At 42.7% G+C, this 19,898-nt stretch overlaps 1 protein-coding gene across 1 annotated transcript in view; it reads left to right on the forward strand.

Moving 5' to 3' along the window:
- TMEM255B (transmembrane protein 255B) overlaps nucleotides 1–18,294 on the forward strand; it is a 68,486-nt gene extending 50,192 nt beyond the window's left edge. Inside the window, exons 5-9 of the mRNA XM_030953880.1 lie at nucleotides 1,117–1,197; nucleotides 5,087–5,172; nucleotides 8,569–8,728; nucleotides 14,729–14,872; nucleotides 17,643–18,294. Of these exons, the coding sequence (XP_030809740.1) occupies nucleotides 1,117–1,197; nucleotides 5,087–5,172; nucleotides 8,569–8,728; nucleotides 14,729–14,872; nucleotides 17,643–17,810 (639 nt within the window). The 3' untranslated portion in view covers nucleotides 17,811–18,294. The remainder of the gene's footprint in view (nucleotides 1–1,116; nucleotides 1,198–5,086; nucleotides 5,173–8,568; nucleotides 8,729–14,728; nucleotides 14,873–17,642) is intronic.
- The last annotated feature ends 1,604 nt before the right edge of the window (nucleotides 18,295–19,898 follow it).

Consider the following 19,898-nt stretch of genomic DNA (forward strand, 5'->3'; position numbering starts at 1 on the left):
AGGACTTGGCACTTGGATTTATTAAACTTCATCTTATTGGACTCTGCCCATCCATCCAACTATTCCAGGTCCCTCTGCAGAGCCCTCCTACCTTCCAACAGATCGACAAATGCTCCCAGCTCTTCATGCTTTTGAAGGCACAGATCAGGACTAGATAAGTTGAAAAAGTTGGGTTTTTTTTTTTTTTTTTTTTTTTTTTGTTTTGTTTTGTTTTGTTTTGTTTTGTTTTGTTTTGTTTTGTTTTGTTTTTGGTTTGTTTTTTTTTTTTGCAAACATAAGTAATTCCAAGACTGCTTTGGAATAGACATTGGATCACAGAGGACTCAAGATGTCAAATCCTCCGAAAACAAATATGGTCTAGTCCTGAAACTGACTGAGGTATGCACCCTCCAGGCTTCAAAGTGGCTGTTTGCCAAGGTCAGAAGCACGCATTTTCCTTCTGGCCAAGGATATTTCATTGTGTTCTTCCTTTATATCAGTTTGTGGGAACTGTTACAAGCAAAATATGAAATATGAACAGTGAATGCATCTTTTGCAACTGCATAAATGGAAAAGAAGGCAAAACCAAACAATGTAAATTGCTTTCTCTTTATGCCTTAATTTCTTAATTATTCTTTGCTTAAATTCTGGGGTTTGAAGTGTGTGTTATAAGTGAAATACTCAAACTATTATCTATTTTACTTTGTTTTCACCATGGACATTGTTGAAGTTCTTTAAAAAGAAAGTCCAATATCTTGAAAACAACCTGCAAAACAAATCTTGGTTCTTAGGTAGGAAACTGCACCAGAAAAAAGAATGACTGGACCATTGTCAGAGCAGTACTATTTGACGTCGAGTGTGGTTAAATGACGTCAAGTGGTTAAATGCCAGAGGTGATGTCTTTTAGAGAAAAATAGATGATACTCACATATCTTAGAGGTGGAGTGAGGATGGAAAATGTAACCCTGAGGAGAGCCATTCAGGAAAGAAAGCCAACACAGGGGGTGTGAGCCTTTTACCCAAGTGACTGCACTGCTTCAGCTCCACAGATCTGTAAACATCCGCATAGGGACATGGACATAGTGCCTTCCACTTCCTCCAAACCAATCACTTTTTTGGCTGTTTTTCTCTTTACAGGAGCCCAGACCTCTGTATAACAAAAGATGCCAGTTTTATTCAAGTGGAATAGGATTCCTATATGATGCCTACCAGACTGAGGTAAACAAACTCACCTCATGATGTGTTCATTTCTGCTGTGCTGGAGAGGAGTGAGGGAGATGTTTGAGAGCATGTTCGTGCATGTAGATCATGGGTAGATAGAAATGCCACTGTTTTGCTCCCAGAAGTGACTCCCTGCTTGTCCAAGCTTCTGATGATTTAAAATCACTACAGTCAGTGAGATTTTGAGTCATCAGTGTTTGTATCCAGTACTTTACTCTGGGATTGGAATGATTCCTAGTCCATCCGTGCTGTATAATAACTGTCTGGAATGTGTTTGTCACATTGGCATCTTCCTCTAAGAAGGCTTTTGTAGACTCCAAGTGGAATAGGAAATATCTAAATTAATCCATTTGTATCATCCAGAAGACTTCAAATCTCTGTATTTATCCAGCACAGGTCAAGAACATCAGGAGTTTGAATGCAGCGTTTTTATTATCTCAGTGACAGTAACATGATCTGGAAAGTGCCCATATCCAAATGGCTCACTTCCTGAGAAGTCCAGAGTTAGTTTCTTTTCCTATTTTATTATTGTGGTCAATTGGTGGGAGTGAATAGAAAAGTGAAATGGCGAACAGCTAAACAGTGGTATAACTTTCAAGAAGCCAGTTGTTCTTCATCACCATTCCTGCCATGGCTAGGAAAAGGTGTATGGGGAATGGTACCACTAATATTTCTAGAGAGCTTAGTGAAGTGTACTAGCAGGTTAAGCAGCTCCTTAAATCTTGCTGCTAGGGCATCCTGCTGTTGATTCCAGAAAATGTACAGCAAAAATATTTCACTGATCTCATGTAAAAGACTGACCCAGACAAACTTCTTAAGAGTGACAACACCCTTTCCTGTAAGATTTACTCCTTCCTCTTCTAAAGCGTGCACGCACACTCAGACACAGACATGGCCTGAGAAATGCTTCTGATTCCTGTAATGAGAATGTGGTTGGCATCCCACTGACCACAATTCCTTGCAGGTGACCCCAGCCTCAGGCTTCTGGCCACATGGTTTTCCACAGCTCTGCTGGTTCTGGGAATGTCTAAACTTGGGCCACCCAGAGCTCCATCCTCTATTTTGGAAAAAAACCAAACCCCGTATCTTTTAGAAGTGTAGGTAGTTTCTAATAACATTCTTGTCTGGTTGTTCAGTGATTTAGAGCAGTGTATACTAATTCAGAGTTAAGAATTCATAGCATTTATACTTGGCTTTTGCTTTTCTAAAGGTTGCCAGGGAGTGAGCAGGGGGCATGCTCTGCTTGCCAGGCAAACACTTAACTAGGAAAGCAGATTGTTTGCTGACTGCAAGTTTCCTTTTGATTGACATCTCTCACCTGTAAGTGATCTCTAGCTCATTTGGTCTGCCTGTTTCAGTTCTCTTTGCTCAAAACAGAAAGAATTTGATTTACTGGCAATTATCATGGCAGGAGAACATATCTTCAATTAGTGCTGAGGAGATAATAAATCACAAATGTCCAGGACATGAAAAAGCTGTGTGTCTGGTCACTGAAATGAAATAATAGGTCTTGACATGCAGAACACCCACTAACGGCCTGTTTCCACCACCCTTGCTCACACCACACACTAATTTGTTTATTTTGGTTTATTCGCTATTCTCCTAAAAAGGAGCGTCTTGTTCTATGCATGTTTTTAAAATGCAGTGATAAAAATAGATAACTACAGTAACTTCCTTGGCCAATAATATGTGTCTCATAGTGTAGAAGCAGCCAAAAACATGTTTAAGGTCATGCTGATCTCCCTGTTTTGTACTTCTAGCCTTCTCCATTAAAACAGGCAGACTGGCTTTATTAATGCTTGGAGGGAGAAAAACTACTTTTATTTCCTATCAGAAGTAGTCCCCAAACCATGCATCAGAACAAACCACTTTTTAGCAGCCCATTCCATCTTATAAAGCCCTCCTATCCCAATCATGTGTGTGTAAGGGGGAAAGGGTGTTTTAACTCTGCAGATCCTGGGTCATTGTCACTGCATAGAGGAGGTCAAAATCAAAGTCTGAAGATCCACTGAATGCAAAAGTATAGGGCATCCCATAAAATGGCTGAGGTAGCACACTGTGCTCCAGGATTGGTTTTCAACCTGCTTTGATAAGTAGCCATGTGGGATGGTTCAGTCACTGCCTTGATGAAGCTGATGTGGTCAGTGACAGTAAGCGCTCCTCTTCTGCAGTCAACTGCAGGTCAGGCTGACAGCTGCAGCTGAATGTGACATCAGCCCAACAAAGCCCTAAGGTAGCCCTTAGCCCTTACTCCCTTGTAAGTTCAGACACAATAGAGCAATGGTGATGAAACAAGGTCCTGTCTCAGGGTGTGATGTCCTTGTGACAAGTGGGATGTGCCTGTATCAAACTGTGAGCTTCATTTCCAGATTGCAACCTAGACTGAGACTGTCCTTTTATTACCTACCATTTTAGGATAGGAGAGCTGGTTTGTATAAGACACTAACCACAGGTACAGCCTTGTCCTGAGCAGCAAGGAAATCCCAAGGAATCATTTTAATCTCCTCCTAACATTAATTTTGTCGCCCATCTTCCACTGCTTAATCAAATCCTGCTAAGGACAAGTGTAGCAAGTTGTGAGATGAACTTGCTCTGTTGCTGAGTGTGCATGTTTAAGGCTTTCCTTTTTGCTCGGAACAAGCGTGTGAGGAGTACAGACTTATCAACAGTGACAATTTTCTTACTAAGAGGATACACAGGTCCAGGACCTAGGAAGTGAGAAACATCTAGTTTAACATTTCTTGTGGACACTATTGCATAGAGTAAAACATTTGTGGCTAAGCCAGACCTTAGCCTGAGTCTGATAAACTTGTCAAAAGCAGGCATGTATTCCTAAGCATGCTCCTTCTACTTTTTCATTATGAGGAGTTTTACATTCAATAATATATTTTAATTGCATTTTGTGAACAAAATAGTTCTCAGTGGTTACAGAGATTTTTTTTCCTATCAAATAGAAGCTATAGAAAGAATGTATTTTCTTACTGCTAGCTTTTAAAACCTGACAGCTCTCCAGGATTTCAAAGTAAATAAGCTAAAACGCTCAGAGAAAAAAAAAACCCCAAACCTTATATATAAAGTATTTCAATTGGTCTGTAGTGCCAAATAGAAGTGATTATTGCTTACCATACTTAAGGAGTCATTAAAATGATTTTGTGTCTGGATGGAGAGTGGCTTACGTGTGCCTGCCTTTATTATTCTAACATCTGTCCATCCCTGCAATTCCTCCTTACATAAATAAACCTTTTCAGTTTTGAATTTGAGAACCTGCAATAAATGGTACTTATTTGCTGGAGTGCTTGGATAATTTCTGAATTATTCTGTTTGTGGGTTTGAAGATTATTCTTGCTGTTATTCATAATTACTTCCTTCTTCAGGAGGGTTTCACTGAAAGGGGAGAGCTCCCCTTTATTGGAAGCTGGTCAGATAAATTGGCTCCCTTGCTATTTTCCTACTATAACAACTGGTTCTCTTCTCCACTTCAGTGTTTGCTGTAGTGTATCTCTCCAGGCCCACAGTCAGCTTGTCACAGCTGTAGAGATCTGAGCTGCACACTCTGGGTCTCAGCAGAAAAGCACCAGGCTGTGCAGCAAAAACTCATGAAAACTCTGGCAGCCCTGGCTGCAAGCTGGTCCTGGGAGCTCTGGGCTCCGTAGTGCAAATGCCCTCAGACTCAGGCCTCCTGTGAGCTCAGGGGCGGCCTTCTGGCTTCCAGTCATGAATTTTGGAATCTCAGGATCCTTCTGCACAACAGGTAATACAACTTGACAATGTTGTAGTAGCTGGTTTTTTGTTTGTTTTTTTTTTTTTTTTTGTGGTCAGTACAGTAGGATGATTCACACAACACTGAAACATTGAGCATTAAAGTAAGTTTCTGCTTTTTTGGCAGGTTACATGTCATACCTTAAATAGCAGGTGCCAGCTCAAAGTGAAGAGTAACACGTGCTATTGCTGTGATCTGTACAACTGTGAGAAGTAAGTACCTGTGTGCATTCTGTGGCCTCTGAGAAATTCTTGGTTGGTCGTCCTTCTAACTGGTAGGGCCTGAAGAAGTAACACAAGGAGCTTGTATGCTGAGAAATCCAGTTCCTCTGCAACTGAAGTCCTGATACCAGCACAAAGTATGTCAGGAGTTGTTCATTAGTGTTGGTATTATTTCAGTTTCTTTTTCTTTGAATATGTCCATTAGCTTTTTGCTGTGTTATCAAAACTGATCACTGAGTTACATCCCTGCTCATATATACTGTTGGTCTGGCAATGCATTTTTCCCATTAGATTTACTGAATCTTCTGCTTGGCTCACCCTTTGCACATCTCACTGTCGTAGAATCACAGAATGGTTTGTTTTGGAAGGGACCTTCAAGATCATCTGGTTCCAACTCCCCTGCCATGGGCTAGGACACCTTCCACTGGACCAGGCTGCTCAGAGCCTCATCCAATCTGACCTTGAACACTTCCACTAATGGGGCATCCACAACTTCTATGGGCCATCTGTTCCAGTGTCTCACCACCCTCACAGTGAGGAATTTCTTCCTAATATCTAAATCTTCCCTGTTTTTTTTTTAAACCATTCTCCCTTGTCTTACCTCTACCTGCCCTTGTATATCATCTTACCATGCACTCTCATGCAGCCTCTGCAACCCTCTACAGTTCAGCCACAGTCACTTTTCCTTCTTTCCCCATGTGTATTTCTCATCTTTCTTCCTTCCTACATCTATTTTATTTTGGTTTTGCCTCCTCTTCACATGCTAGCAGCCATGAATAACCCCAGTCCTCTGTAGGACTTGGTTAGTGTGATGCCAGACATAAACATTTTAGGTGTAGGGAAACAAGGTGGGAGCAGTCAAGCTCTACACAAGCTTTCTGCATGAAAAGGTAGCTTTCAGCCAGATGATATCTCAACTAGAGAAGTAAAAGAACATTTGGGACTAGAGGGAAGTGATTTATGCAGATGGGAGACACAAAGTGAATGAAGGTCTATGAAATGAATTAAAATCCTATGTAGAGTGTTTTGCTTATGCAAGAAATGTTAAATCTGGACATGATGCAGGTGTACACAACAAGTGGGAAAGGTAGAGAATGCTCAAGTTTGGTACCTTTTCTATAACAGTCAGATGATGGAACATCGAACATCGTATTTGCAATGCAGTATGTGAGAATGCTTCCTTCCATGGTACACAGCTAATGCCTGCATGTTAACACTGTACCAAACAGCTCAAGTCAACACAGAAAAGAACAGGACTGTTAAAGTGGTGAACGTATTAGGAGTTGTCAAAAAAAGTGACTGAAACTGTTGGTTAAAGTAACCACAAGGAAAGATCAGGCATATTTCCCTTTCAGATGGAGTGCCATTTTTAAAGACATTGAGTTTGTGTCTTGGTTTGGAAAAGACAGGAGTTTACTAAGGAAGGCAGGAGCCTTCCTTGAAATGGAGAATGTAAACCCTCCCCACCCCTCTGAATTGCTATAATTTTAAATTAAGGGGCTCTCAGGCAAAGATTTGGGAGCAGGAAATAACAGTTCTTTAATAGGGAAGAAATAAAAAGAATAAAATAAACAATGCAGTCCACTAGAACAACACTGACAGAGTCAGAACCCAACCTGACACCCTATGGGTCAGGGTGTTGGTGGTAGTCCGATTGAAAATGTGGCTGCAGTCCTCTGAAGTGTCAAGCGTGGTTCTGTTGGAGCAAGGAGGATCTGTAGAGAAGGATGTAGTCTTCCTCTGAAGATCCAGTGTAGGAAGAAGAGCTGCTGTTCCTCTAGGGAATCCCGTGGAGAAAAACCGTGCTGGTGTTCCAGAATCTCAGACTATATCTGGGTACCAATGCTTGGCTCCTCCCTCTGGGTGGAGCATCTCACAATGGGATGTTATAGTTCTTGTCAATCATGCACTGATATTCAATAGTCTGTTATCAGCAGAGGTCCCCTCCCGAGGGAGGTGTGAATGTGGTCACTCAAAGAGAGAGATAAGGCAAACTGCTCACTTGACAAAGCTAATCTGCCATACAGATGGTAATGGAAAACATCTTGCATGCAATCTTCAACAGTTTGTTTGAAACACTTGGGACTGTTCATTCCTGTGACATTATCCAATGATATATTAAATGTGTGTGTTCTGCTATTGTCAACATTCTACTGTGGACAGCAGGATCTTATGGCACTGGCATGGACAAATCCAGGGTAAAAAAGCAGTCATGATGCTCTAGAGACTTGGCAATTCCAGTTCACAGGACAGCTAGAGAGAAGCAGGAGGAGGCAGAGGCCCACAAAGTGATTTGTTGTCAGCCTAGAATAGACTGATATGAAGGCAGGATTGTAAATCAAATTTCCCCAGCCTCATGGCAGCTGAAGCTGTAGGTTTATTTAGTTAAGATGGGCTCATGGCAAGGCCCAGGTGAACTCAGCAGTAGTGGTTCTTCAGTGCCAGAATCATGACCTGAAGCTGTTGATTGGATATTTCCAGAAGTTACTGTGCCTGGCTTGGTGCTTCCCAGAAATGTTGTGCGCTGCTCTGCAGAGCTTTCCCTAACCACACATGCACTGGGGATGGGGGAACAGAAGACTGAACACAAACTGCCCACTTCTGGTTTCCACCATAATCTGATGGCAATTTGGCAATTTCCTAACAGTGGAAAAACAGGCTTGGCATTTAAAAAAAATCTTTCCTATTCAAATAGCTGCCCTAGAAGATCATTAGTGGGCTCAAATTAAGGTAGGTACTGGAAAGAACTGCGGGAACCTGTGGTTTCAAATTTTGCAGTAGGCTATTTCTGGCTTCTGGCAAGACAATGTGGTGTAACTTTACCACATGCCTGATTTACAATAACCAGTGTGGTGTAGAAATATGAACAAAGATTTCTGGATAGTACAAACCCAAGTGTAAAGACATCTTTATACTGTACTGTGTTGGAACCACAGACACCATAAACAAATGTAGCTAGCTGGCAATATCTCCCTTCCTGTAGCTGGATTAATGCTTAAGCAACTTGCCTTCCCCAATTTTTGAGATGCCAGCAGATTTCTAGGTGAGCTGGGGAAAAAAGCAAAGCTAAGCAAGCTTTTTCTGGTAGCTAAATGGAAAGGCAGCCTCCATATTCCAAGATTATGTCTCTGTTTAGAGACACTGAACAAAAAATAAAGAAGGGTCCATGCTGGAAAACACCATCAATCAGCCAAACTAGGCTTGGATTACATTTGATGCTGGCTTTAGCAGAGCCAGTTTTTCAGCAGGGCTTTCTCCGGTTCTTCTGAACAGTTTTTGGTGGGAGCATGGGTGTAGTACTTTGCCAAAGAGGAAAGCAAGCAGGATCTTGTATTATGTGCAAAACCATTCCTACTGCAGTGACATTGTCTCTGCATTCTCTTTCAGTTCAGACCAGTCCTCCAGCTACTATGAGTTTCTTGGTGTGAGCAGCTGTCAGGATGTGCTCCACCTGTACAGACTGTTGTGGTCCTCCACAGTCCTCAACATCATCGGTTTATTCCTGGGGATTATCACCGCAGCCATTCTTGGGGCGTTTAAAGACTTGGTAAGGCTCACAGTCTTTTGCCTTATGTGAGGGCTTTCTGCTTGTTGGCATTATCAAATTAAGACCAAGGAAGTATAAATGTAAAAAGGAGATGCTTTAAATATGTTTCCAGGGTGTTGTGGGAGTCTGGAATATGAGCCACCATAGAAGGTACCAAGAGTGTAACCCAGGTTCTTGTTAATAGCTCCCTTGGAGCAGATTAGAATGAAACAACACTAAATGTCACTGCTTTTAAATAAACAATGCAGGGTTTATTATAAAACAATTTGGTTGCAAAGGAAAACAGCTATGGAGCAGTTTTGGTGGTTATTATCTATAGTAATACAAGATTAAAGCATTGCAATGTGAAAGTGCAACAACATCACCCAAGGACACACATAAGGGGAAAGAAAGAGAGAGAGAGAAAGAGAGAGAGGACAGGAGTGTGAGGATATTACCACCCACAAGAGACAAGGCTTGGTTGCTGTGCAGTCTTGGTCAAGGTGGTGGTCACTGACCACATCTGTCTGGTGGTGGAGGAAATCCTGAAGACGTGGTGGAGAGAAATCCCCAGAACACAGCATCTAGTGGGTCTGTATTCACTCTGGTTCAGGTGGGAATACTCAGATACCTCCCACTAGGCGGGGAACTTGACATAATAATGTGAATTATGGGATGCTTTGGGAATCCTTGACACCTTCTAAGACAGCATAGCTGCCCATCCTAGCAGCAGTTGAGTCAGTTATGTCCCATCAGTCGAGATAAAGATGCTGAGACCACAGGCAAATGTCCGGAATGCCCTAGTACTTCCCCGGGGGGAGGAGGGGGACCCCCACAACCCAGAGGTTTGTGCTAGAGACCACAAATTAGCATGACAGTGGGAACAATCCATCTCCACGGGATCCAGCTCCTATCTCACTCACAGCCTGTGCCTTATCAGATCAGAGGTTTAGCCATTACACACGCAAAAGTTCACCTCCTCCAGCTCAGCTGAGCGCCTTGGGGTCTCAACAAATGGGGGGATGTTTTCAGTCATTGTCCCTTAACAATTCAGCCTCTCTCATGGATTTATACCTTTAGGCAAAGCTGTTGCCAGCTGTTCCCAGCTAAGTGGGTCAAGCCCGGTCAAATACATGAATGGAAGAAAAATACCACAACAGTGTGAACAAATGCTGGCAATTCACTTGGTGGCATATATTTTTCCCCTTCTAATTCATCACTGAATGTGTGGACCAGCACGGAGTCTGAGGATGCTAATTTGTGGCTAACATGTAAAAGTCAAGTCCTACGTGCGACTGCTCAGCCTTGTGTAGTTCGTTTCCCTAAGAATGGGGATGAATTCTGAAGTACCAGTTAAATGTTTATTTAAACAATTGTGTGTTCGGGACACTTCAACATCCTGTTTTGCTTCGCTAAGGAATGCTGCCTACTAACTACTCCCTGTGCCACACCACCATGCTGTGCTTGTGTGCACCACAGCATTCGGAAGGGACTGTGCAGTGAAAGGGATTCTCCAGTAAAGTCCTTCATTTACCTGGATTTACTGACACATTAAAGGGTGAAGTTGCTGTTTCTGGGATTATCACTGTCAGTGGCCCTGTTTGCTAAAGCAATGCCTACAGACCAAGCAAGGGGCTCATGATTTACTAGGCTCTCAGGAGAGTAGCAGAACTAAATGGGCAGAGGTATGGAGATGGAGGTGAAATGCAAGAACCAAAGAGATGTGTGGTAGCAGCATGGGCCATTTTAGATCCATGATGTGTCTGGTCACTGTTGTAGTTTAACACAGAGGAGAAAACTGAATAGAAAGATGGGTAAAAAGAAAAAAAAGAGAGAAAGCAGGCAAGAGAAGGCATGAGAGATAACTGAGAGACAGAGCAGGCAAGACAGATGAGCTGTACATCAGGACAGGGAGCAGAGTGGCAGGAAGGGGCTGCTCAGAACTGGCACCCAGTCAGAGCCAAAGATCCAGTCAGACTTGAGGCCATCCGGCCTGACAGCTCTGACCCCCCAGCATTCCTTAGGAAGCATGCCCAGGCTATCTACAACGTGTGTTGGGTGCTTAAAACCATGTTTAAAGTAGAGCAGGGACATATGAATTATTTGAAATTCACCTTTGTTAACAGTTGCAATGTTTCCTGGAAATATTCCTCTGTCCAGCTTAAGCCAAACAAGCGCCCTGAGCTATCTCATGTGAGAAACGTGCAGCTGAGCTCTCCTTTATGCAGGGGACTCCTGCAAGGAATTGATAACAGATTGCAGCCAGCCACTGAAGATTGCAGCTGCCCAAAGGGAGTAGAAAGCAGTTTTACCATCTTAATTCATCCCCTCCCTGTGAGAGGAGCAGAAGGGGAACAGAAACAACCACAGTAGGAAATGAGGGGAAGAGCAGCTTCCATGTGGAGTGAAGGCAGCTATCTTCTACAGTAAGTTTTTGGGAGAGCACTGCAGCTTAGTGCCCCCAAATGTTTTCTCCTGCCTAGAAGGTGGGTGTGAGTGCAGCTGTGGGAAGCATGCAGAGAACAAGCCTGAGTCCACCTAACCTGTCTTGCTCAAACCTAAACTTACATGAGATTTGGGCTGATGCTTTGATACAGCTCTGTGCTTTGCAGGGCCATCACTGCACTGCTCGTGAGGAACATCAAGCCAAGGAGATGTTCCTGGGAGAACTGCAGCCTCCATGTGATCTGGCACATTCCCTTGCTGGGAGGCAGAGCCTGGGTCATGGTCTGGGTCCTCTGACTGGGTGATATAAAACCACGGAGGGAAATCACAGCAGCAGTGGATGAGCAGCTTGACCCCAGGCTTAGCTGGAGTGAGCCTGTCAGGGCTCCAGCTAAAAACCTCATCTGAATAAGCTGTTCAATGTCTCCACTGAGTGTGAGCAGGAAAAGGATGTCATAGTTCAAGGGAAAGATGAATTTGTGTCAGTCACCTCAGCTATGCTTGTGAAAGCCTTACTAAAGCAGCAATCCAAAATGCAATGACTGCTCCTTGTTCCTGCCTGTGCTTTCTCAGGGTTCTTTTGAGTTAGTACCAGAAATAATTTGCTAATCTGCTGCTCCCTTTCCTTACAAAAGGAGTAACACTTAGGGGAAGACAGGGGCCAAGAAAACATAAAGTAGAAGAGGAAAAGAAAGGTGCATGGGACTGAAATAAAAACATGAAAAAAACCCTTTAAAGTATGTGAGAGAACTATTTACTTTGCTTTAAGATGTCACCTTCTGACATAAATGCTCACTGGCATTTTGCAGGGAGAACTGCATAGCCCCCTGAAATGCCTCACAGCATTGCTTTGGGATTGACTTCCAGAAAACACAAGGCCAGGCTGACTAGTCAAACAAAAAACATCATGTTTATCTCTGGGGAATGCTGGCAGCCAATCCATGTTACAAAGGGGAGAGTTTGCAAAACAGTGCCCTTTCCTTTAAACCCATCATATTTCCTGGACAGAAAAAAAGTGTTGTTTGGATTATTTTGGCTTTTCTTTCTTGTGACAAACTCCCTGCAGACCCTGGAGGCTCCCCTGATCTCCTTTTAAGATCTACAGCATGCTTGGATATAGGACATGGAGTTAGTTACCTTAAAGTCACCTCTAACAGAAAAGCAGATCAAGATATTACATCAATAGATGTAGTCGAGGTACCCAAAATGATAACACACAGTGATTATTTGTTACAGAAGTTGCAGGTAAAGAATTACATAGAAAATTTCACTTGCCGATGAGGAGTTAATCTAGAAACTCCCTTCCCTCTCCCGTGTTCATTTGATGACTTCTGGATGTTTGTCTGACACACCTTGCCAAGGAATCTGCCTGCCCTGAGTTTAGGGCTGCATTAATCTGAACTACTGATAGTCCTGAGGGGAGGATGGTGGGAAGGGGATGCCTTTTAAATTTGTTTTAATTAGTCTCCTTCTTGCAGTCCTTAAAGGAATCTGAAGAGATCAAATAGCATTCCTTTATCCCCTCTCCTCTTCCTTCACCCTGCTCTAAAAAGGAAAGCAAAATGAACCCCTAATTACTGAGCTACTTGCCATGGGTTCATGGCTTAGCACTCATGCAACTACAGGTGCAGTCTGATGTGAAAAGAAGCTGGAGGTCAGACATAAATGCTCTGGCAGGTCTGTGTGAGGCCAGTGAGCTGAGTGAGCTGGTGCTGTTAGCACTCCTGGCTAGTTCATAGCTCCTTATCTCTTTGACTTGGGTGTTGGTGCAGTTTAGAATGTCTCAACCCACCCGTGTATTTTAGGTGAGTAATTTAACACAGAGTAATTACTGGAATACTTGATAAAAGCATCCAACCAGCTTCAGTAACCACAAATTGTTGCTGGCCCTGAGCTGAGACCAGATAGCATGATAATAAGGTGCTTTGAATTAGTAGCTGTGGCATGGATGACTCCCCAGATTTGTCTTCTAGGACTATTGAGAGGTTCGTCCTTAGCAATTAGAGAGCATTGCTCTGTGAGTGGATAGAATGTGAGAGGACTGAGAGAGGTCCTTAAGAGAAGAAACCAAAGGGGGTCACACAGCACCCAGAGACCCACACCAGAAAGTTGGTGACAGATGCAGAACAGGCATCTATATTTCACATCTGTGGGTAAAGTTTCTTGACTCATTTATGTCAGAGGGATCTGATGTTATCCCTCCTCTGAAGGAAGAAGGGTGCACTCTGGGGCTGTGCACTGGCCCCAAACCTTTGGGTCTGGAGCAAGCAAGTTACCTGCTCCTCCCTACTCCTGAGGCAGTGTCTTTTCCCCACCATATCCACCCAGCAGGGCAGGTAGAAAGGTGGGTACCTTGCAGATGACAGTGTTTCAAGGAGAGTGCCTTGAAGATGAGAGACTTTTGCCTTCTCCTGTGAAATAAGCTCTCTGCCTTTGATCCCAGCCTTTCTCCATGCCAGCTCCTGAAATGCCAGATTTCCCCAGGAAACTAAGGCCTAGATTTTTCAGTAACCTTATATGGTACATCAGTGGCCTAGATGATGTTTTCCATGTACAAACACAATTAATATACCTCTTTCTCAATCACAGAGAGATCTCACACTGTCTCCAGAGGGTGCAGTAGTTTATATCTCCCACTGATAAATTTGAAAGGAAAAAAAAAAAATCCTGGCTGCTGCTTTCGGCATTTGTCTGGCAACTACCATATTTTATTATTTCAGTGAAAAGAAAATTCCATGCTCTCATGTGGAGGAATCTGCTAACAAAAACAAAGGAAATAAAAGAAACCACTGGATTTATCTCATGAAAATATTTCACAAAGCTCTGTTGCCCTGCTGTCCTTCACAAATTGTTATATAGCACAGGATTTTAGGGTTTAACACAAACCCTCTTTCACATCCAGCTTTTGATCTTTCTTCCTGACTAAGATTTTTTAGCTGGTTTAATAGCAGCTATCACTTCTTCATTCAAACTTCATTTTGCATTGTAATTAAAAGACACACCAATAAAGCCATGAGAGAAGGATTTTCTGCAGTAGGAATGAGGTAAGCACACTGAGAGTGATGCTGGAGAGCCAGCAGAAAACTCCATTTCCCAAATGAGAGTGAGCTGTGAAAGAGGAGCAGCTGGTCTGGAAAAGGAGATCTAGATAAATCTGTGTAGGAAAGCAGAGAAAAAAGACTTGAGGGCATCAGATAGTTGCCATTGGAAGGAATCTGCAGCAAATGGTGAAGGACTTGGTGTTTGGTGCTGGATGAATAAGAAGAGGCAGCCAAAGCTGTATGCTGTGCACTTCAGGGTGTCTCAGATCTGGAGTCCTGCCAGTGCTTCTGTAACTGTTGCTAGGGAAGCACCAGCAGCCTTTTTCCAAGGGAAGAAGATTAAAATAGCTGTGTATTTTTACCTAGAAAATTCATTCCGGATACACCCTCCTCTCATTCTGTCTGTTGGTTTTTTGTGCTAATATTGTGTTGGAAAATAGAAAGATGTTAAATTGTCTTGTTGCCTGTGTTAGGAGCAGCTCCTGCTCCAGCCCCCTCTACATTGTACTGATATATTGTCTTGTGTGCTCAACAGGTACCTCTGTCCCAAATTGCCTTCAGTGCTGCACCTCCTCCTCAGATCCTGTACAATCCTGCCCAGCAGATCCTGACCTACGCTGGGTTCTGTCCTTCTGCAGCAACAATTTCTACCTATCCCTCCTACCCACTGCCTCTTCAGGTACAGTACAGACACACATTACTCTCACACCACCACAAAAGCATTAGCTGCTACTCAGTACACTCTGCAGAGGCAGGTCTTAGATGGATCCCAGCTCCCAGGTTTGTCTGTGGGATGACTTTGCCTGTGCCTAGTTTTCTGGTCTGTTCTCAGACCTCAGGATTTCTCTGGTTGTCCTTTGGACTCTTACCTGCTGGTGAGGTAAGAGTTGCCAAGAGTAGAGAGAGAAGGGCGTAGAAACACATGAAATTAAGCTGAAAATATTCATGTAAGGAGTCATGAAGATCCATTGTGACTGTTCAGTCCTGTGTCCACTGAGAACTAGAAATACATTGCATTTACCCCAAGTTCTTATCTGCACTCCAAAATAACCACTTTTATTTCCCTAGATTTCTACTTTTTCAAATAAATGTGTTCATTTATCTTCCTTCCCTTTTATAACATTCAGAGGCAGTCACCAGGAGCTGTTCCCAAGTCAGGAGAGGTTAGTAAGAAACACTGGGATCCACTGGGATGGTTAGTAAGAAACAGTGGGAAAACTTAACTCTATTCCTGGGAAAAAAGTAAAAGCAAGCCACCTCCCTGTATGTATGAACTCATTATGTTGCAGTTTGGAGAGAAGTAATTTCTGCATCAGTATATGAATTTTAAGAAATCAAAATAAACTTATTCAAAGGTACAAATTGTGTATGATGGAAGCAGGAATGATTAGGCACAGTCAGAAGCTTAACTGTCATCTGCTTCCATTGCTTGAGAGCTGTGGGATGAATCCATCAGGCTGGAGGTCCAAGGTCTTCATGTTCCATCTAAGTGCTTCAAGCTGCTGGATTCCAACCTTCACAAACCCTGCTCAGATGGTTGTAGTCCTTAATCCCAGTCTGGGTCTGGGATTCATCTGACTGAACACAGGGGCTATTGGCATGTAGGGATCTAGTACTGCCTGATAATGAGATCAGGTAGCCACCTGTCCCCTGCTGCTACTCTGAGAGGGTCCAGGTTCAGGTCCCGTTGTCCCCAGGTCACATATGTAGGGACATCTGGGATATCCCATGGCATCCCAAAAGGGCTGCACACTTAGATGTGAGAAACTGAATTAAGTTTTATCTGTCCACAGAGTAGAAGACCCTGACTGAGCTGTTCTACCCTTTAGAGTCACTAGTGGATTATCTCAGGTTAAAGATATATGACATTCATTCCTGGTCCTTTGCTGAATGCAGTATCTCATTGAATAAATGCTGGCCAGAGAGGCAAAGTCTATAAAACAAATCAGCCATATGGCAAAAAGAAATGATAGCAGGAATGCATTTTGAAAGGATGTAACCAGCATTTCTTTTGTTTACTGTGACATGTGCCAACAAAATAATACATCCCTTACTGGTACAGTTCAGCCACATCTAGTCTTGGTAACAGGCCAGCCAGCTGGACAGGTAATGGTCCTGATTAGCTGGGCAGGGACTGCTGGTGATGGGTTGTGCCAGTTATTCCTGCTAGAGAGAACTCACTGCAGAAACAGTTCCAGGCAAACAGATGGAAGCAGTGGTTGCAGTTTGAGAGGGGAGGGAAGCAACAACTCTGAAATAAATAAAACCCCAAGCTAACCCAAAACCACAACACCTAAGTTTGGAGGTGATGTATCTAGCAGGTCTGTCAGTGTACCTACACTGCCTCAGAGAGCTAAAGGGCATAAACAAACCTTCCTGTTGGGATGTCCCCATTCTCACTCACAAAGTCACTGTGTGGTACAAATGTAGGACAACATTCTCCTATCCAGGAGGGTTTGACCCAGCAGCCCCTGCTCACATGGAGGCCCATGGAGGAAGCAAACACCTTGGCATGGGGTCTGCCAGCCCTGGACAGTTCTGAGATGCCATGGTCCAAGGGCAGCCCTGGCCCTGGCCTTCTAGATTGTGGCTATTAATATTTTTAGCAGCAGGGAATGTCACTTGCCCAGATTTTTCATTTCCCTTGAAAAAGATCCACGATTACTTTATCTCATTTTTAAATTCCAGACACTTTAAGTTCACTTTAAAGTCTGAACCTGGGGGGACCTGAGCCCAAGTCTTCTGTTGAAGCCCACAGACTGACATGTGCTGTCATATGAGAGGAGGAGTAAAATCCTCACCCTCTTGAAATCAGTGACAAAACTTGGTTTAAAGCAGTAGTAGGATTTTATCCAGAATATTATTCCCTACATGCATTCTTGTTTTAATGAACCCTGCTTGTTTCTGAAGATAGGCTACTTCCCAAGCTCTATTTATTTATCAAGCCTTTTTCAGGCAAAGCCCCATCATAGCTGACTGCCAACGAGGGAGACACGTGCCCACCTGTAAAATTTTCTCTTAAGAGGGATCTGCATTTGGCAAATAATTATACAAATATTATAACTGAGATTAATTACATCTGAGGTAATTTAAATTTCACAGTGAGGCCTGGAAAGGAGCAGCTACACGTAACCTAATCAGTCAGGTGCTGTGCCTCACCCAGGAAGCCAAGCATCTTTTCCTGCAGAAATTCCTGTTCTGCTGTATTGCCTAGCTGTCTGCACAATGTCTATTAAAAATGACTTGGGTTACAGATGGAATCTCTTGTTTCACTAGGCACCATCATTGCTACACTTAAGCAGGTGCTTTAGAACTAAAGTTAATGTTGTGCTGCAATACATGAAAAATTTAATCATGGGGCCTATTATGTAACACATGGCAAACAACACAGAGCTGCGATGAGGTTGTAATCCTTTACTGAAGAAGTTATTTTTCCTTGTCTGATACAGCCTGCCAGCAATTTTCCAGGAACATCATCTACTGACATTTCTTTATCAGAAGAAACTCAGCCTCCATCTCAGTCCAGCTCCAGCTATGGTCTTCCCCCAAATGCTCCAACCCTCTATACACCAACTTACTGCTTGCCTGGGGAAAAGCCTCCACCATATGCACCATAGAACAAAGAATTTATTTTAGTAGCTGGTAGGCTTTTCTTTTGTTTTAAAGAAACCTCTGGTAACTGTGCTGTGCAGGCACTAGACTTCCCAAAGGAGCCCAGCACAGAGTGTTACTGCCACTCTGCTTTTAGCCACATCTCCCTGTGAGCAGGGCAGAGCCCTGGAGCTGGGAGGGCAGACACATCACCACTCAGTGTGCCTGCAGTCAGATGTAGTAGAACTTTCTGGCTACTGTAAGCATGAGATGTTTCCCTCCCAGTCCACTGCAGAATAGATTTTCTTCAAGAGGAAAAATGAAGAAAATACTCCAGATATGTTTTCTGCTTTCATGAACCAATATTGAGGGGTTTTAGCCTGTGTTGTCTGAGTGGGTAGCTGGGAGCTCCCAGAGTCAATAATTTTGGGTAGCAAGTTTGTTTGCTTGTAGTGTTTAATAACTCTTCTGGTGAAAGTGTTGTACCAATAAAGTGTGGCAATTATTTTACAATAAAGTTCACTGTGTATGTTTATACTATCCTAAGGCTGGGTATATTTGGAAAGAAAGGAAAACAAAAGAAGGGAGGAAGAAGTACCCTACCAAATAGTTTCCCTTTTCAAGTTTCAGATAGAAAGACTAATTCTATTTGGACCATTTTAGCTGAACTTTGGGCCAGTCTAGTCTTCATAATAAAATGTCACATTAATGCACTAAAAATACCATTTCCAGATGTGTATTTTAGGCTACACTTCAGCGTTCAAATTAATTCCTTTCTAGTCAAAAGAGCACCACAAGCAAAACCATTTTAGGTTAAGTGCCTCTTATTTATTTTTAAGTTAATCCAAGACCTAATGCAGGTATTTCATAATGACTGAAACAGAGTGAATGAAAGGCTGAAAGGAATAAAGGGGCCCAATTCCTTTTTTAATGTATTTATTTTCTCCAAAGGCTAAGCAACAATACCTTTGGCAGTACCACTGACAGGAAAAAAGGCACATCCCTGTTGTCTGGGATCCCACATTAGCTGGGATTCCTTTTGGCACACACTTGCCTTATTCTGGGACAGGGGTACTTACAAACAGCACAAAAACCCATTTAATGCTGCATCCTTTCACTGCATTTTGCTCCTGCAGGAAGGGTGTTGGTGCTGCTTGCTCCATAGATCTTACAGTCTAGACAGCAATGAAGCTCTAGAAATTTCCTGAAATGCCTAAGAGTAAAACAGGCAATGGAAGGTATTTCTCATTAACATTTTAAGCAGCTGCTCTGTATTATGAAGATATTGAAAAAAACTAAATAAACAAAACCAGCTTACTTGACAGTTTCCTTTGAAAGGAAGAGACACCATCAGACCTGCTTAAAATGGAAAAAAGAGTGATCATCTTTTTGCATAATACTTTGCAACTTGCAAAAAATATTTCTTAATTTATGTGTTTTACCTCTATGTATAAAAAGCAGATTCAGTACTGATACACATAAGAAGAGAGATTAATTTATATAGACCATAAAAGCCACCTTTTGTTCAGTTAAGGTTTTTCTGAGATGCAAAGTTTTAGGCCAGTGATGAGGTGCCTTACTCACCTTGTTGACAAGGTGAGTTATATGAACATGGCTGAGAAAAACAGAAGTCAGAAAAGAGACCATTTGTTTTGTTTTAAACATTAATTTAATGCATCCCAAATGCTTAATTCTTGTGCAAGTACATGCTGTGAAAAGCATCACTACTCTGATTATGGAGTAAGTGAAGCTACACATTTACTTCTTTTTACTTGCTATGAATACTACCAGGGGAACCACCTGGGTCCATTTTGAGGACTCAAAGTCCAGAACAGACTTGATCCCTTTGAGTTGAACACCTAGGCTAACTGAACAAGGATGAAATCAATGTTTCTCTTGGGTTGAAGCAAGTGACTGAGAAGGAATGAAGGAATGCTTATTGCAGCTACCTCTTCTTCCAAACCGTTCTCCAGTATGGTACTGCAGTAGGGTATTAAAAAAATTCATCTTTGCACTCCTCCCCACCTTGCTCCCCCACCTCCTCTGTCATTCTCCAGACTGAGAAATTCGGAGTTTCTCTTCTAAACCACATTTTGAGTCAGGGTGCATTGTGG

Source organism: Camarhynchus parvulus, chromosome 1 (assembly GCF_901933205.1).
Source record: "Camarhynchus parvulus chromosome 1, STF_HiC, whole genome shotgun sequence".
Lineage (NCBI taxonomy): Eukaryota > Metazoa > Chordata > Aves > Passeriformes > Thraupidae > Camarhynchus > Camarhynchus parvulus.